At 36.6% G+C, this 19043-nt stretch overlaps 2 protein-coding genes and 1 long non-coding RNA gene across 3 annotated transcripts; 1 reads left to right on the top strand and 2 right to left on the bottom strand.

The window, feature by feature from the left end:
- Positions 1-418: 418 nt before the first annotated feature.
- Positions 419-2745, bottom strand: LOC125591609 (casein kinase II subunit alpha-2-like). Its single transcript, XM_048766103.1, has 10 exons — positions 2389-2745; positions 2131-2260; positions 1853-2047; positions 1623-1780; positions 1421-1511; positions 1278-1343; positions 1093-1175; positions 949-1012; positions 804-872; positions 419-667 (listed from the first exon to the last, which is right to left on the bottom strand). The coding sequence occupies exons 1-10, from the start codon at positions 2625-2627 to the stop codon at positions 611-613; spliced, it is 1152 nt and encodes a 383-aa protein (XP_048622060.1). The 5' UTR covers positions 2628-2745; the 3' UTR covers positions 419-610.
- Positions 2746-3439: 694 nt separating this feature from the next.
- LOC111213301 lies at positions 3440-12102 on the bottom strand. Its single transcript, XR_002663306.2, has 2 exons — positions 11546-12102; positions 3440-4268 (listed from the first exon to the last, which is right to left on the bottom strand). It is a non-coding gene; the product is annotated as an uncharacterized LOC111213301 (long non-coding RNA).
- A 1466-nt stretch (positions 12103-13568) lies between these two features.
- LOC111213302 (putative BTB/POZ domain-containing protein At3g49970) lies at positions 13569-16284 on the top strand. The gene is made up of 5 exons (XM_022715024.2): positions 13569-13842; positions 13937-14006; positions 14075-14629; positions 14717-15214; positions 15554-16284. The coding sequence occupies exons 1-5, from the start codon at positions 13787-13789 to the stop codon at positions 16073-16075; spliced, it is 1701 nt and encodes a 566-aa protein (XP_022570745.1). The 5' UTR covers positions 13569-13786; the 3' UTR covers positions 16076-16284.
- The last annotated feature ends 2759 nt before the right edge of the window (positions 16285-19043 follow it).

Below are 19043 nucleotides of genomic sequence, written 5' to 3'. Positions count from 1 at the left end.
ATACTACATATACAATTCTCAGTAATACAAACATCATTAGAACGAAATTCTCGCTCAACAGTGCCAACCATCATGAATTATCAAATTTCAATATTATGGGGGGAATTCTTATTTTATGGAGTGCTATTAAAGTTTCTTTTCTTATTTTTAGATATATTTGAAAATATATTATTGGACTATATAAGAATTTCAAACTTTGCAATCCCTTTAATTTAAATATTTCTTTGTTCTTAAATATTGCTTGGCCATTGGTTATATCCTCTTTGGCTTAAGGAGTTTTTTGTGCCACACTAGTGCTATAACCTCTGTGCTGTAGCCTTGTAAGTAGTTTGTTGTTGTTGTCTGATGCTTGGCATCTTCTTTACTGATGATTTTTGTATATCTTGATCATCTTTTGATTTTAATGGAAATTTTCAGATGTAAAAAAAACTAGATTCCTTTTTATAAATATCAAGATTAAACAATAGAAGTTCTACAGAAGATTGAAAATAGATGAAAATACTCGGATAAACTTTTAAAGTTAAACATTAACACCACTTCTTTAAAAGATAACAACAACTTATCGGGAGGACAATCCACCAGTTTCAGATACACACTCAGAGACGTCCTATTAAGTTCTCATTCTGCTGCTCTCTGCTGCCTTGACTTGTGCGAAATAAGGATGAGCCTGTCGTATTCACAAAAGGTATCAAACCTAACTAATCAATCTCATTCTCATGATCATATCCATGTAAACAAACAAGATTCTCTGATCATAAGCAGACCAAGAAATATCAGCGGCTGAATAATGTTCAGTTACATACCATTGCTTCTTTTGCAGTTAACCTGTCTTGATGATCATACCGAAGTAGCTTGTCCAGGAAATCAATCGCCTACATGTAAGAAAACACAACAAGTTAGAGAGCTCGGGGAAGCAGCAGTGGCAAAAGTCAAATGGATCTGTGTTACCTCAGGTGAGACCAAATGCCTATTGTCAGCATTGATGAATTTGGACCAAGGCTTCCTGCTATGTCTATGGAAATATCCCCAAGGAGAGTATTAATCATTGGCATTACTATTATAATATTAGGGAATACGTGACTTATTGCTTACCTCCCAACAAGTGCCTCTAATTGAGCGTCAAGTTCTAACTGATACTTGTTCAGATATGCATTCAATTCATCGGTTCCAAGGACCTGAGTCAAGAGTCAAACAAATACTCTTTAGATGTGAAAAAAAAACAACTTGACGCCCTCTAAAATCACAATAATACACATTGCTAAAAACAATTAAATTACCTTGGCAATTTTGACAAGCTGATCCTGGTTGTCATGGCCATAGAAGAAAGGTTCCTTGCGGAATATCTACAAGGGAAGATAATTAGGCAAATCAGATGAAAACATGGTGCAGATAATCATATAAATGTAGCAAAGGTACTCACCATCCCAGCAAACATGCAACCGAGGCTCCACATGTCCAAGGAATAGTCATAGTCCTGTAAATCCACTAAAAGTTCGGGTCCCTTGAAGTACCTGATTGAAGAGGTAACATTTCATCGAGCTTAGTTATTGATAAAGACAGTATAATGTGACATGTTTACCATTAAAAAAAAAAAAAAAGAAAAAAAAAAGAGATAACAGAACCTGGAGGCCACACGGACGTTATACTCTTTTCCAGGATGATAAAACTCAGCGAGACCCCAATCTATAAGGCGAAGTTTGCGCAGCTCATGGTCGATCATGACATTGTGTGGCTTGACATCTCTGTGCATTATACCTTGCGAGTGGCAGTAGTCCAATGCCTGCAAATTTCAAGGTTATAACTAACCTTTATATGTTGTAACTGAATGGTAAAGGGATTACACAAAAGTTACCTTCAGCAGCTCGTAGATGTAGTATCGGATGTCATAGTCAGTCAAAGTAGGATACAGAACCTTAAAGTCAGTGCTGTTAACATACTCAAATATCAAGCTTGGGGTTTTTGAGTGTTGGTCTCTGACAACATCGAGCAGCTTCACAATATTTGGGCCTCCACAGAGATTCTGAAGTATCTTAATCTCTCTTCTAATCTGTTAAAGGATGGGATCACATAAATAACAATTCACAAAAGCCACTCTGCAAAAGAAACTATCTAAGTTTTAAGTAATGTAACCTTCTTCTTCTTGACAGGCTTAAGAATCTTGATAACACATTTCTCGTTGCTGTTCATGTTAATCCCCTCGAAAACTTCACTGTATTTGCCTCTCCCCACTTTCCTCACTACCTCGTAATCATCTTGCTCCCTGAAGAAACCAAACACAAAAGAAGAAAGCCATCATCATTCACCTATCATATACCAAGCAACTTGTCCTCATACAAATCAAACATCAGACAGAAGCCAAAAAAAGACGAAGAAAGCTTTGGATCTTACCCCCACTCAACATTGAGAGACTCGTAATCCCAATACTCTTTGGGACGGATCACGTTCACGTCGGTGTACACACGAGCTTTCGACATCACGGTGGGAAGAGAGATCTCTTCTTCGCGTGGATATGGATCGAAGCTGCTCCCGTTAAGAGAAAGCGCCGACGGCGCACGCGAGATGAAGATGGCGCAGCACAATAAGAGGAAGCGTCCAAGAGATGCGTAGGAGGAGGTGATTAGGCGCATATATCACTCAGTGCGCTCTCCCGTCCTGGATTACTCTCCTTTAGTGGCATACACTGACTCAATTATGGAAAGAAAAGTTAAAAAGAAATATTATACTAATTTGTTTAAAACGGTGCGTGTTGGCTTAACCCTAAAAGGCCTCGAAACCGTTTATGTACTTCATTATCATCATCGTAATATCTCCGGGCCTCTTTCTCTCCTTTCTTCCTGAACAATTCAAAGAAAAGTTTTTTTTTTTATTTCGAGCAACCAATTAAAAGAAAAGTTATTAAATGAAAAACCGAGATTTTAGTAGATTACTTATTTTTTTAACTCAAAATTTATTAAATCTTTTTGTAATGAAACATATCATGGTTTACAAAAGCAGGCAGAAAATAGTAATATCTCCAGAAGCAATAGCATATTACTTTTAAAATCAAGTTTTTAATACCGTTAAATCATATAACAATAATGATATTATTCTGTATGTTTTTAATAGATAAAGTTTTATTGTTTTTTTAATTTTAAATTACATGACATTTTTAATTTTTAATTTAAACTTTATTAATTTGTTTATTATTATATAATTTTTACCTAAGCCAATCCAAATTAGAAGAATTAGGCGATTACCCTTAATAGAGATCTAAATTAGTGACTTGCCTATAACTTGACACAGAGATAACTTTTTTTATAATTTGGTTTAGGTTTGACATTTACACCCTTTTTACATTCTCTTTCCCTCTACAATTCATTCTGACTGTCTATTTTTCCTGCCATTCTATCCCTTCTCTTTCTTCTTAATCTCATCCTCTGTCTTTTTTTTTTCTTTTTTCTGATTCTCCTCGTTCATTTTTCTTCATTTCTTTTTCTTCCTTGAATATATTTGTTGATTTATCATTTTTCAATCAAGATACATAAAATTTTGGATGCCAATTTTTTGATATTCCAACGAAAACCAAAAGTGATTTAACACCAAATCTTGATAAAACCGACGAATTTCATGATAGTAATTCTATTGATGATAAAGGTTAGTAACTCTCATATGACTTTGATTCATAGTTAGAAATCATGTATTACTATTTTCTGGTATGATATACAACCATATATTTATAGAAATATGATATAAGTAAAAAAATTAACACTATAGTATCTGTTAAGATACTTATTTGATTACCAAGTTAGGTGATACATTCTTTAAAATTCAGTATTAGTAATTAGTAACAGATATATAATATAATTTTACATGTAACATATAAGTTCGTTGCTAAAAATTAAGTTAACAAATAAAAAAATACATGTAGCATGTAACAATCGTCATTGTAAGTTGTTAATAATTGATTTATCATCTAAAATATGTATTAGCTGTTAACATAGGTAGTAGTTGAAACATATAATAATTGATGTATTAACAGATAAGTTAGTTACTAAAATTTAAGTTATGGAGTAAAACAATACATTTAGCATGTAACAATCGTTATTGTAAGTTGTTAATAATTGGTGTATCATTTAAAATATGTGTTACCTGTTTATATAGGTATTAGCTGAAACTTCACTTACAACACATCATGACCCAATTTAAAAAAGCTTTGCTCTTTACCAGTTTCAAAACTTTGGAAAAGACTTCCTCAATTGCTCCAACTCTAGATCCGACATGACTTTGACCTATGCACCAAAAACACATCTCAGCTCTAATTTGCACACACGGATCTAAAAGACCAAACCCAAGAAAATAATAGATCATAGTTTTAAAAAGAACAATCAAACCCATAAAAAATAATTACTGGAAACATGTAACACTACAAGAAAACAGCGATATTCTGACGGACATTCCGACGGAAAATGAAATCCTCAGAATATAACGAGGAATTTCCGAGGAAATTCCGAGGAAACACAAAATTGGGTTTCCTCGGAAAAAACCGATGAATTCCGAGGAAATATTATAGCCGTTGGAGAGCCGTTGGGGAATTTTACAAAATTCCGAGGAAATTCCGACGAACTAGTTTTGTCCGTCGGAATTCCGTCAGAATTTCCTCGGTATGTCGGCAGGATTTAAACTATAAATACAAGTACTCCTCTTCCTCTTCATTCACTTCATATCTCCATCCTCCCTCTTACTCTATTTACACACGAATTTGATTCATAAAAAATATGTCTTCTTCAAATTATTTTCGTTCTTGGATCGATCGACCTCATTTGGATCCGAACACGAGATTGCTTACGGAAGAATACCAACGAGGTATAACTGAATTCATGGGGTTAGTTCACCGACAACCGGAAGCAAAAACATGTATGTTAAGATGTCCTTGCTCTAATTATAAAAATAGAAAGGTTATTAAAGAGTGGGATGTTTGGACTCATCTATATTTGAGTGGGTTTACACGAAGTTACAAAATTTGGTATCATCATGGGGAAACTGATTATGAACATGGTAGTACTAGTGAACCTCAGCCAGCGGTTAGATTAGAAGAACCAATTAGAACGGATGTAGATTATGGTGTAGGTACTGAGCAGATGGTAAATGATCATTTTAGAGGGGAAGATTTACCCAATGCAGAAGCTAGGAGATTTTATGATATGTTGGATGCTGGAAAGCAACCATTGTACGAAGGTTGCAGAGATGGTCATTCAGCTTTATCATCTGCTACAAGATTGATGGGCATTAAAACATATTATAATTTGGCTGAAGACTGTGTGGATGCGATTGCTGATTTTGTAAAAGGTATTCTACCCGAGGATAATGTAGCTCCTGGTTCATACTACGAGGTTCAGAAACTCGTAGCTGGTCTTGGTTTATCGTATCAGGTAATAGATGTATGCAGCGACAACTGCATGATTTATTGGAGGGCGGATGAACAGCGGGTTACATGCAAATTTTGTGGAAAGCCTCGTTATAAAGATACGAGTGGAAGAGTTCCAGTGCCATATAAAAGGATGTGGTATTTACCTTTGACGGAAAGGTTGCAGAGGTTGTATCTGTCTGAACGCACAGCGCAACCAATGAGATGGCATGCGGAGCACTCAACAGATGGTGAGATCAGACATCCTTCAGATGCAAAAGCGTGGAAGCATTTCCAATCAAAGTATCCCGACTTTGCGTATGAGAGAAGAAATGTCTACCTTGGATTATGTACTGATGGTTTCAGTCCGTTTGGCAAGAGTGGAAGACAGTATTCTCTATGGCCCGTCATTCTTACACCATACAACCTCCCCCCAAACTTGTGCTTGCGACGAGAGTTTTTGTTTCTCTCGATTCTCGTTCCCGGACCAGAGCATCCTAAGAGATCACTTGATGTGTTTCTTCAGCCATTAATATATGAGTTGCAACAACTATGGGCTCAAGGTGCTGAAACATACGATGTTTCGTGTAAAGAAAACTTTCAAATGCAGGCAGTACTAATGTGGACAATAAGTGATTTTCCAGCATATGGTATGTTGTCTGGATGGACAACGCATGGAAGGCTATCATGTCCATATTGTCAAGATAACACTGATGCTTTCCAACTAAAGCACGGAAGGAAAACGTGTTGGTTTGACTGTCACAGGAGATTCTACCACCTGATCATCCATATCGTAGGAGTAGGAATTTGTTTACGAAGAACAAGAGGGTGTTTGACAGTCCACCTCCAGAAATTTGTGGGAAAGATTTGAAGATACAACTAAGAGATTTTGGTGCAGAAATGGCGCCAGAAGTCGGTGGACATGAGCGTTTTCCGGTAGATGCTGTTGGAGAACTACATAACTGGCACAAAAAAAAGTATTTTCTGGGATCTGCCATACTGGGAGGATCATCTGCTAAGGCATAATTTAGATGTCATGCATATTGAGAAGAACTTTTTTGACAATCTCATGAACACGATCCTTAATGTTCAAGGTAAAACAAAGGATAATTTGAAGTCAAGACTGGATTTAGTCGATATATGTGCTCGTTCAGAACTTCATGTTGATGAGAATGGTAGGGCTCCTTTTCCCATATACCGACTTGATGCAGCGGGAAAAGATGCATTCTTTGATTGGATTTCAAACGATGTGGAATTTCCAGACGGTTACGCATCAAATTTGCGTAACTGTATCGACAGAAAGGAAGGAAAGTTTACTGGCTTGAAAAGCCACGATTGCCATGTAATGATGCAGCGCCTCCTTCCGTTCGCCTTCAAGGAACTATTACCACGAAATGTTCATGAAGCAATTGCAGGGATAAGTGGTTGCTTCCGCGATTTATGCACGAGATCAGTGACTCTTGAAGGTATTGAAAATTTGAAGACTAACATAGCCGTGATTCAGTGCAACCTTGAGAAGATATTTCCTCCCTCATTTTTTGATGTTATGGAGCATCTTGTTATTCACCTGGCAAGAGAATTGGAACTTGGTGGTCCTGTGCAGTATAGATGGATGTATCTGTATGAGCGGTATATGTTCCATTTGAAGAAGATGGTGAAAAATTTAAGTAGGGTGGAAGGTTCTATAGTCGCACAGATGATCAATGAAGAAACTTCAAACTTTGCCGAGTACTACTTTCCAGCAGAAGTTCAGACCAAAAACAGAAGACCTGCTCGGCATGATGATAGAGGCGAATGGGCAACATATCATGTTACGGTTCCAGACATTTTCACAGACGTTGGACGACTTAACGGAAAACCAAAGGACCGTCGACTTACTGAGCAGGAGCGCAGTCATTTGCAAACATATTTGCTCACCAACTGCGAAGACGTTCATTATGAAGTCGAAAATTTGTTCCTTACCGTATAATTAACACTTTTCCGATTGTATGAACGAAATCTCGCAACATAAGAGAAACACTTATACCTTTTAATGAACGGTAAAGGGAATACTTTCAATTATTTTTGAAATTTGTTATTTCATGGTTTATGCTCATGTATACAAAGAATCCTCAATGGTATGCATTACAATTGTATAAGAAATGAAATACGGCAAAAAAAGTTGATGTTTTGAAACCCCAAACACTAGTTCCTCGGTATTTCCTCGGAATATTCCGAGGAAATTCCGACGGATATTTTACTATCTGTCTGAATTTCCTCGGAATATTTTCATTTTACCGGGCAAATATTTCGCGAAAATTGAAATTAGAATTCCGACGGAATTCCGACGGATAATGTCCGTCGGACCCTAGGTTTTATAACCACGAGCCCCTTCTTCTTCCCCATTTCTCTCTTCTTCCTCTGCGCGACTCCTCTCTTTCTCTCCGGCGATTTCCCCCTGAAATCCGACGATATCTCCGGCGATCTCCCTCTTCTCTTACACAAATCATGTAAGGACCCTATCCCACTCTCTTAGGTTCTATTTGTTAGGTTTTTGTGTAGTTTTGATAGATTTTTGTTAGGGTGATTGGTTAGGATTGTGATTTGGTTGTATAATAGGTTTAGAATTGTGATTTGGTTGAATAATTTGTTTTGTTGAATTGATTTAGAATTTTTTTATAATTTTTTTATTTTTTGTATTTATAAAATCGATTTTTGTATATAAAATCGATTTTTGTATTTTACAAAACGATTTTTCTATATAAATTCGATTTTTTGGATTTTACAAAAAAATTTCTATATAAATTCGATTTTTTGGATTTTACAAAACATTTTAAATATCTATAAAACTTTTTTGTGATTAAATACTATTATTTGGGATTTAAAATATTTTTCATATATATATATTATTAAAACTATTTTTTTGTAATTATTAAACAATTTTTATTTATTAAAACTATTTTTTGTTTATTAGAACTATTTTTATATATTTATTAAAAAATTTAATATATATAAATCTTTTTCTGTGATTAAATTATTTGGGATTTTTTTTTAATAAAAAAAATTAATTTATATATTTCTGTATTTATTAAATATATTTTTTTAATTTACAGGTCTCATGATGATCAGACCCGGCCTCGACAGCGTCGTGGTCGTGGTGGTACGGGGAGCCAGTCTCGGGATTCCAGCCATTTTCAGGATTCCCCTTCGCCCCACAGCTCCAACCATACATCTCCCTCTGCTGCACCCGCTCATGCTCCTCTCGCTCCCGCTGCTGCATCCGCTCCTGTTCCTCCGGGTCCTCCGGGAGTGATGAGGGTTGCGGAGTTGGTTCAACAGCCCGGTCGTGACCATCTTCCGTATCTCACTCCGTATCCACATGGACGGGGTCAAACATGGTAATTAAACATTTTTTTTTCTTTAAATTTGGATTCATTATTAACCGTTTGTTCTTTTAATAAGGTTCAACCGATCCGGGAACGGGATCAGCGCATGGATCAACCGTATGATGTACTCGGCCCTCGACAGTGGACATCCGACTTTCACTCACTTCCCAACCGACAAGCAGGTTCTGTGGTTTCGTCAGTTTGCGGTAAGTATTCTAATTTTTTACTTATATTTTTAATCTTTAATATAAATTTTCTACTAATTGTGTTTTTTTTCAGCAAGAGTTCAACTGGAATTCCGATGAGACGCTCTTTATCTATCACCACTTCGTCCATAAAGTAATGGACAACTATGGGAAGCAGATCCACGAGTGGAAGAAGAAGTGGGAAATCAATAAGGTTCGATTTAATTTATTAAACAATTTTTTAATTTATTAAACTATTTTTTAATTTATTAAATTTTTTCTTTTTTTTTTAATTAAAAGGTCCCAAAGTCGATGAACGACACGGTCTGGAAGGAGTTGTGTGCGCATTGGGATAAGGAGGAGACGAAAGAAACTTCTTCCACCAACTCCACCAACCGCAGGAGCGACCGTAAAGGGAAGGGCATCTACAAGCATAACTTGGGTGCTCAATCTATTGCCACTCTCGGAGATCGCATGGTAAGTTCAACCGCTTTTTCTTCAATTATTTGAGTTTCAGAATTTAAATTTATTGTGCATTTCTTCTAATTTCTAATGTTTCTTTAATTTTATGTTTTTTTTCAAGGCGGAAGAAAATGATGGCGAGCCGGTCGATGATCTCGCCCTAATGAGGAGGGCGTATACCAACAAGAAGACCGGCCAGATTGATGACGGTCTTGTGAGGGACGTGGTCGACCTGGTCCAAACTCAGGTGGTAGACGAAGTGTCTCAGCTTCAAACCGAGGATGACGCTTCGACGGCTTCGACCAACTTGTCCCGGTTTCGAATCAACGAAATCGTTGAATCCGTAAGTTCTTTTTTTTTTAAAGTTCAATTCATTTATTTCTTGGTTTAAATTTCTAAATTTGGCTTTTTTCTATTCAGTCGGTTCCAAAGAAGAAGGGACGTTTGTTCGGTTTGGGTCGTCGCACCCGGTCGGTTCCTCCTTCTTCTGCACCACCGCCCTTTGTTGATCCAGAAGTACTTACGGCTCAGTTGAAGGACAAAGATGATCGAATATCTTTGTTGGAGACCCAGATGGCGGCTCAACAGGCGGGCTATGAGGCACAGAGGAGGCTGAACCAGCAAATGATGGAGATGATGCAGAGGATGTACCCGAACGAGGTGTTCCCGGACGTGCCAGACCCGTAGTTTTTTTTTTCCCCAATCTCGGAATGTTTTATTTTTATTTGTGAAACTTTGAATATTAATTAATATGATTTCAATTTTACTTTTAATTTCATATTTTCGAATTTAAATTTCAGAAATTTTATTTTTTCAAAAAAATTAATATTTTTTACATTCCGAGGAAATTAATTATATTTTTCACTAGATCGATCGATGCGTTTTTGAACAAAAACGCATCGATCGATCCGTTTTTTTTAAAAAATATAGCGAGGGACATTTCCCTCGGAATTTTCCGAGGGACAACTCCCTCGGAAAATTCCGAGGAACGGATCCCTCGGAATATACCGAGGGAACAGTTCCTCGGAATAAACCGAGGAAAAAGTCCGTCGGTATACTCCTATCGATCGATGTATATATGTCCAAACACGCATCGATCGATGAAGTTCCGAGGAATTATCCCGACGAAGTTCTACCTCGGTATATTCCGAGGACTTTTCCGACAAACAAGGGATCCTCGGAATTTCCTCGGAAATTTATTTCCTCGGAATTCCGTCGGAAAATTCCGAGGGATTTCAGAGGAAAAAAGAAATTCCGAGGAATAATTTCCGACGACGTGTTTCGTCGGAATTTCGTCGGAATAACGATATTCCGACGAAATTCCGACGATTTTTTCCCTCAGAATCCTTGATGTTTTCTTGTAGTGTAATACCTAGTTTGAATCATTTGGTAATAAATATAAAATATTATTTTTAATTGAGAAGAGAGAAAAGAAAAGTTGGAGATGAAATGAAAAATAATTAGAAAAGAAGCTGAGAGAAAACTAGGAAAAACCAGAAAGAAACATACATAAAATTAAAAGAAGAGCTGATGGAGGGAGGGAGGGAGGGAGGGAGGGGGGGAGAGAGAGAGAGAGAGAGAGAGAGAGAGAGAGAGAGAGAGAGAGAGAGAGAGAGATCTCTCTCTCTCTCTCTCCTCTCTCGATCGATCCCTCTCGACTCTCTTTCTTTCTTTCTTTCTTTCTTTCTTTCTTTCTTTTCCTTTCTTTCTTTTTCTCTCTCTCTCTTCTCTTCTCTCTCTCTCTCTCTCTCTCTCTCTCTCTCCTCTCTCTCTCTTCCCGACGAGATTCCGACGAAATTCCGACGAAATTCCGACGAAATTCCGACGATTTTTTCCTTCAGTATCATTGCTGTTTTCTTGTAGTGTTGACTTTATGTTTTAGTGAGAAACACAATTTTGTGGTTTTGGAAGAAAAATTGTCAAAATATGATTTTGCTATTTTGACAGAAAAACATGTTTTGACGATTTCATGCAAAAATATGTTTAGAGGCCAAAACTGATTTTGTTCGATATTTTCGTGAGAAAACATAATTTTAAGGTTGTAGAGGGGAAACATGGTTTAGCGGTTTGAGTGATCTACATAGAGCTAGGAAGAATCTGAGTGAAACAGTAGCTAAACCAAAGAGTTCGAATGGTGGTAGAATCATTACCCTCCTTCCAAGGTATGGAGAAGCTTCCTGTAGAGTTTCTTCCAGGTAAGAAAGCTGAACAAACCAAGTTCAAACCGGCTATTCCGAAAGCTGAACCGATCAAGAGGAAGACTCATGCCTCATGGAATCGAGAAGCGAAACAAGGAAGATGAAGACAGAGGTTTACCGAGAAAGCGGTCGCTGTTTCTGGTCCATCTTCGATTCATCTATAATGTAAAACAAAACGTTCTCGCAGACTGTTAAAAACCAGTTTTCTGTAATATTTTTTTTAATGGTTTCATCATGATTTTCAAATCTTTGATCTGTTTGGATGTGGACGTCTTTAATGTTATTTATTACTATAACTGATCAAATTTCAAGAAAGTGATTGAACAAAAGACACCATTTATAGGCTTATGGCAAAGATTCATGTTGTGTCTCAATCAGAAATTCAATTACCAAACAAAAAATATATAGATCTGGTAATTAAAAGGGCAAATCTCCAAAATAGCATTTTTCTAAGTTTATATCACAAAAATAGCACTCAAAAACTAAAATGACCAAAATAGCACTTTTCTAAGTTTATCTTTTGAAAATTTTAATTTTTTTTATTTTTCAAAATTTGAATTCTTATCCCCAAAACCTCATTTCTCAACTCTAAACCCTAAACCCTAAACTCTAAACCCTAAACCCTAAACTCTAAACCCTAAACCCTAAACCCTAAACCCTAAACTCTAAAACCTAAACCCTAAACTCTAAACCCTAAACTCTAAACCTTAAACCCTAAACTCTAAAACCTAAACCCTAAACCCTAAATCCTAAAACCCACCCTTTAACTCTAAACCCTAAGTTTGTGACTTTTGATAAAACATTAAGTGTTATTTTTGTGACTTTTGACCTTGAGTGCTAGTTTGGGAACAAAAACTTGATTTAGTGCTATTTTTGTCTTTTTCTCTAATTAAAACTTGTAGGATATATACAAGATTCATGTTCTGTCACAAAAATCCAACTTTTTTGTGAAAACAAAAATCCAACATCTGTATTCTCACTCTCTTTTCTTCTTCAATCATGATTCATTCATTGTACATGTTCTATAAGCTGTATGGACAAAAACATTTTGGAAGTATTGATAAGTCGACAAAATATAAAACCTTGAAACTTGGAGAAAGAAGCAGACACTAGAAAATTGATGTTACTCAGCCAAAAGTGATGAGTTTGATATTACAAGATGAGTTCTCTTAGCCAGAGACTCGGCCTCGATATTACTTAATCTAGGAACATGATTAAATCCGATAGAATAATTAGAAGAGTTACGTAATAAAAAATGTACCAGGGATGACTCTTTGAAACCCTGATGCAGTATTTGCCTTTGAAGTTGAGCAACGAGATAAAAGATTTAGAATGTGACTAAAGAAAGAGCGTTCTGCATCTTGCAGATGTTACCTTAGTGAACAATAGTTTGACCTTTTTCTTGAGCTTTGAGGTTTTTGATTTGTGTCATTCCACATGTTTTTGTTGGTAAAAAAATATGATAATCGTATTTCACAGTTTCATTATTTGGCGGTGTGATCGATCAAGGAATTTTTGTTTGTATTGTTATTATTATTGTAGTTTTTCTTTTTTTTTTTTGTCACAAAAATATGAGACCTATTATTATTGTAGTTTATTAGTACGAAAAGACGTCTCATGTAAACAAGTATCCCTACCTCTTTGATGTTTGAGCCACATACTCCAAAAACTGTCTCAATTCTCAATCTTGAGCTCTCTTCCTTGTTAACTACGTAACTACCCTCCATGCCTCCAGGGCCGGCTCAAGAAAATTATGGGCCCCTGGGCAAAATAGTTTTTCAAAAAAAAATTTACATATACTCTATGGATAACATAAAAATTTTGGGCCCCTTTTAAAATTTTTTTTTTGAAAATCAGGCCCCATATTAACACTAATTATGCAAAAAAAAAATTGGGCCCTGGGCCCACGCCCCCCTTGCCCCTATGCCTCAGCCGGCCCTGCATGCCTCTCGCTTTTGTCTCCTCACTGACAGGGCTAGTATAGGTATTTTCGTAGTTTGATCTGAATCACCGAAAATGGAAAGGAGGAAACCTTTTTGGTGGATCATCCCTATTCTTAATCTTCTCTTTTGTTTACGTGTAACGATTCCAACTTCAGATGATCTCTCTCTATATATGAGTTACACTGAAAAAGAGTCTTTAAAGTAGTTCTATGGTTTATTTCTTGAGCAAGAAGAAACAGAACACCATTAAATGTCCGCAAAGAGGAAGGAGCTTCTGTCCTTAGCCATGGAGAGAACTAGTGAATGGTTTATCACTCTCTTCCTATATTTTCATCTTATTCTTTTGTTATCAAATATGAAAATCACTTAGTTTATTTTCTTCTCTCACAACTTGTTGCAGGATTTCATCTCAAGAGATTCCAAGTGATATCACTGTTCACATAGGAGACACGTCCTTTTCCCTCCATAAGGTGATTTTTTTTGTAGATTCCTAGTGATATACACTTTTCTTAACACTCACTCTCTGTCATGTCTGCAGATTCTTCTGTCAAAATGTGGGTTTATAAAGAAACTTACTTCCGAGTCAAGCAACGATTCCAACATCACCGTTATCAAGATCCCAGATTTTCCAGGAGGTGCAGAAGCATTCGACCTAGCCATCAAATCTTGCTACGGAATAAACCTAGAGATGAACGCAGAAAACATCGCCATGCTGCGTTGCGCAGCAGAGTATCTTGACATGACAGAGGAACATTCTGTTGCAAACCTTGTGGAGACAACTGAGGTTTACTTAAACGAAGTGATCCTCAAGAGTTTACCGAGTTCAGTTAAAGTTCTACAAAGATCTGAGGGTTTGGTTCCTATGGCTGAGAGAGTGAAGCTTGTGAGCCGGTGCATAGATGCAATAGCTTATGTAACTTGTCAGGAGAGCCAAAACAAGGAGGATGTAGTTGACTTGTGGGCTGAGGATTTATCTGTTCTAAGGATTGATATGTTTCAACGTGTCTTGATAGCAATGATGGCTAGAGGGTTTAAGCAACACACACTTGGTCCAGTGCTTATGCTATATGCTCAAAAAGCTCTTCGAGGGTTGGTGAGATTCTTGATTTTCTTTAACATAACAATGTATTTATCTTATTTTACTACTATTATAGAAAAAAGATTAATGAAATTTTAGCAGGAGATATCTGGAAGAGGGGCCAAGAAGATTGAGGTGGAACAAGAACAGGAGAAAAGAGTGATTCTTGAAACAATAGTGAGCCTTCTTCCAAGGGGGAGAAACGCAGTTTCAGTGAGCTTTCTTTCAATGCTTTTAAGAGCTGCGTTGCACCTCGAAACCACAGTAGCTTGTAGGCTTGATTTGGAGAAGAGAATGGGATTACATTTAAGACAAGCCGTGCTTGATGATCTATTGATTCCCTCGTTCAATGGAGACAACACTATGTTTGATGTGGACACTGTTCAACGCATCCTCATGAACTATCTCGAGTTTGAAGTTGAAGGAAACACTGTTGATTTTGCTACTGATATTGGTGAACTCATGGAGTCTTATCTTGCTGAAGTCGCTTCTGATAGAAACATAAACTTGGTGAAGTTCATGGGCATAGCAGAATGCATTCCAGAGCAGTCTAGGATAACAGATGATGGCATATATCGAGCCATTGACATGTACCTCAAGGTATAAATTTGCTACAAGACTGAAGTTTTTGTTGATTAGTAAAAAGTCTTTAACGATAAAACTCCTCGGCTATTTTTTAATCGGAAGAAAACCAATCAACTAATTTTTTAATATTTAAAACTTTCAGCTCACAAATGCTATCTATCTATAATGCTATCTATTTGGATGGAAAACAGTTAAAATGAAATGCAGTGTTTTAGTTAAAACCATCAACATTTCTAAATGAATATCTTAAAAAATTCAAAGACAGTACAGTACTGTAGGTTAAAAGAGGATGATCCAAACAAGAGAGATCTCTAGGCTCTACAGATTTTGATGTTGTTGAATGTTGTTGTGCAGGTGCATCCAAATATAAGTGAAGTGGAGAAGAAGAAAATATGCAGCTTAATGAACAGCCAAAAGCTATCGCAAGAAGCTTGTGCTCACGTAGCACAAAACAAACGTCTCCCTGTACATATAGTAGCCCAAGTTCTGCACCAAGAGCAACAAAGTCTCCGCCAAGTTTTGTGTGACTCAGATTCTCCAGTAGCCGCAACCGCAATTGCACCAGAAAGTCCTCCTCCTCCTACGCTAAGCTCCTACAACAATGAGCTATCCAAACTAAACCGGGAAAACCAAGACTTGAAGCTCGAGTTGCTCAAAGTGAAAATGACGTTGAAGGAACTGGAGAGGGAGAAAGATTTTGAAATCAAGAGTTGTTCGGATTGTTCTTCGGTTTCAACTGCTTCGGTGGTTAAGTCTCCATTACGGAGAAAGTCATTTATAAGTTCCGTTTCTCGGAAGCTTGGAAAGCTTAACCCTTTTGGCCACACACAAGGACGAACCATGACGCGTAAAGGCCGAAGACATTCTATATCTTAGAGACAATAAACACTTGTTCTTGTTGATGTTTTTTTCAGTTCCTGTTTTAAAAGGAGGTTTTTCTGTATCAACATGTTTCATTGTATAAGGAGAGCATGCCGAGAACATCTATTGAGTTTCTGTGTTTGGTGTAATCCTAAATATTAGGGTCATGCAATGCATATGTAACGCATCTTCCAGCTTCTACTCAATTTTTTTCATTCCCAAGCTAGAAAATTCTCATAAATAATGGTAGCACCGTCCTAATAATACAAACTTCGAACATGCTGGGACCTCGCTACTCGTGTGACTGGTCCACATTACTGCAGATGCTGGTTGATGGAGGCCAAGACAAAATAGATATCTTTCTGCTCTGCTATACCTTCCAGATAACAGTGTACTCTGTCTGGCGGGAACGGAATGGTCGGAGGCATGGAGAAAAGCCACAGACCGGAGATAGTCAACGTCGTTATATTGACAAGTATGTGAGAAATAGGATCTCTACAACTCAGATGGTGGGAGGCAAGGGATAGGAGGAGGCAATGCCGAGATGGTATGCATCAAGATGACATATATATTCTTCTAAAAGCTTATACTACACTTTAAACGCATTTTGATACTAGACACATTCGTTGTAGAAAAGTTCTTTTTGTTAAATAAATTTAACATTCGTCAAAAAAAATAATACAAAAAAAGTAATTGATTTCAAGCAGTACGAAATCCTCCAAATTCTTTGTTTTTGTTTTTTCTCTCTCTTTTAGTTTTACAAAACTATTTTTGAGATAATTTTCTTAACGTCTAGTCTATGTTTCAATATATTGTTCTTTTTGACATTTTCGATTTAGTATGTAGTCATTTTCAGGAATGTTTTTAAAAATAGAGAGAATTTGTTGTATACATAAGATGACATAAAATAAAGAATATAGCCATACTACAGTAATCACTATTTGATGGAACAATTTGGCACATTTTTTACAATGTACATCTAACATATTATTAAAAATTATGTATTATACCGTACTATATATATTCAGTAAATAGTATATAAAAGTATAGAAAAAATATACAAAAGTAGCGTGTATTTGAGGAGGAAGAGCAGGAAGAGCAGGAGGAGGAGGAGGAGGAGGAGGGAGGAGGAGGGAGAGCAGGGGGAGGAGAGAGGAAGAAGAAGATGAGGAGGGAGGAGGAAGAAGAAGAGGAGGGAGGAAGTGGAGGGAGAAGGAAGGAAGGAGCTTCAAAAATTATACTATTTAAGTAAATAGAATAGTACTATGAGTATTAGTAACACATTGTTTTAAGGGTGAATTTGTGAGATATACATAAGGGGTACTAAAATAAAGAATATGTCCATTCTACAGTATAAGCTCATCGATGTGACAGGTTCTTCAAAAAATGACATTACTATCCTTTAAAGAGTCCGTGGACGTGTTGAAGAGAAAGCAACTAAAAAATGTAATGTACTATATTCTTTATAGTATCGACACAGTTGTAAGGTAGCAGATGAAATGACGTTGTTGGGAGTAGGAAACGAACCTATACATGAGGAGGAAGAGATGACGATTGGTGACTGTGGTGGAAGAAGAGAAGATAGTGATAGTGCTGAAACAATCAATAATAGTAATGGTGACAATGGAACGCTTGACATGAATGAAGAACAGAAAAAAAAAGCTACGAGTGAAGAAAAGGTTGAGGAAAAGGATGAAAAATAAGAAACAAACGTGAAGAAAAAATATTGTACTAGACTATACTTCTATGATTATATAGAATAGTATGCTATAATATTAACAATAATTTTCGCAAGAACTTATGTATATTCTTCATGTAAATGTATTGTTCGTGAAAAAAATGGTGGATCATTATATATTAATTGTTGTCATTACAAAACTCTAAAAGTCGGATTCATTTCAATAGCATACAACCTTTAGTACCATGAATTTATATTATACTATATTTGTTACAACACTTCAAAATAAAACATATTAACAAAGAGCATTGTTTTTCTTCTCGAATGCAACTCACCATCTAATTATGGGATGGTTATTAGTGGCGGCGGTGCTGAAAAATAAGACAATGGAGCTGATGGAGTAGTGAAAGAGAAGAATTAGAAGGCGAAGGAGATACACTTTTCCGAAGAGAAAGAAAAAAATTGTAGCATACTATACTGTAATTATAAAATAGAATAGTATATGTTACACAACATTACTGTTCATCATCCCCAATTCAATCTATCATCTGCTTCTTCATCACTATCTCCAACCCAACGAACCAAACACCTTGCATATATAATCACCCACAGATACAACCGCCACAGCCAATCACTAGGAGACTAAATAGCTACTCGAACACCCTCACCCTTCTCGTTCATCGTCTCTCTTTGAAATTCCTCTATCTCTTTTCTTCCTTTATGATGTCACTACAAGAAAACATCAAGGATTTTGAGGGAAAAAATCGTCGGAATTTCGTCGGAATACCGTTATTCCGAGGCAATTCCGACGAAACACGTCGTCGGAAATAATTCCTCGGAATTTCTTTTTTCCTCTGAAATCCCTCGGAATTTTCCGACGAAATTCCGAGGAAATTCCGAGGATCCCTTGTTTGTCGGAAAAGTCCTCGGAATATACCGAGGTAGAACTTCGTCGGGATAATTCCTCGGAAGTTCATCGATCGATGCGTGTTTGGACATATATACATCGATCGATAGGAGTATACCGACGGACTTTTTCCTCGGTTTATTCCGAGGAACTGTTCCCTCGGTATATTCCGAGGGAAATGTCCCTCGCTATATTTTTTTAAAAAAACGGATCGATCGATGCGTTTTTGTTCAAAAACGCATCGATCGATGTAGTGAAAAATATAATTAATTTCCTCGAAATGTAAAAAATATTAATTTTTTTGAAAAAATAAAATTTCTGAAATTTAAATTCGAAAATATGAAATTAAAAGTAAAATTGAAATCATACTAATTAATATTCAAAGTTTCACAAATAAA

This window comes from Brassica napus, chromosome C8 (genome assembly GCF_020379485.1).
Source record: "Brassica napus cultivar Da-Ae chromosome C8, Da-Ae, whole genome shotgun sequence".
NCBI classification, from domain to species: Eukaryota; Viridiplantae; Streptophyta; class Magnoliopsida; order Brassicales; family Brassicaceae; genus Brassica; species Brassica napus.
This window is presented reverse-complemented; position numbering and strand designations above follow the sequence as displayed.

What these genes read in the sequence shown, in the direction of transcription:
- LOC125591609 (XM_048766103.1), bottom strand. Translation starts at nt 2,627, where the DNA reads ATGCGCCTAATCACCTCCTCCTACGCATCTCTTGGACGCTTCCTCTTA. An exon ending in GTTGCATGTTTGCTGGGATG is followed by an intron (nt 1,344 to 1,420) that starts GTGAGTACCTTT and finishes CTTCCCTTGTAG; the next exon opens with ATATTCCGCAAGGAACCTTT. An exon ending in GGCATTTGGTCTCACCTGAG is followed by an intron (nt 873 to 948) that starts GTAACACAGATC and finishes TCTTACATGTAG; the next exon opens with GCGATTGATTTCCTGGACAA.
- LOC111213302 (XM_022715024.2), top strand. Translation starts at nt 13,787, where the DNA reads ATGTCCGCAAAGAGGAAGGAGCTTCTGTCCTTAGCCATGGAGAGAACT. An exon ending in ATGGAGAGAACTAGTGAATG is followed by an intron (nt 13,843 to 13,936) that starts GTTTATCACTCT and finishes AACTTGTTGCAG; the next exon opens with GATTTCATCTCAAGAGATTC. An exon ending in CCATTGACATGTACCTCAAG is followed by an intron (nt 15,215 to 15,553) that starts GTATAAATTTGC and finishes GTTGTTGTGCAG; the next exon opens with GTGCATCCAAATATAAGTGA.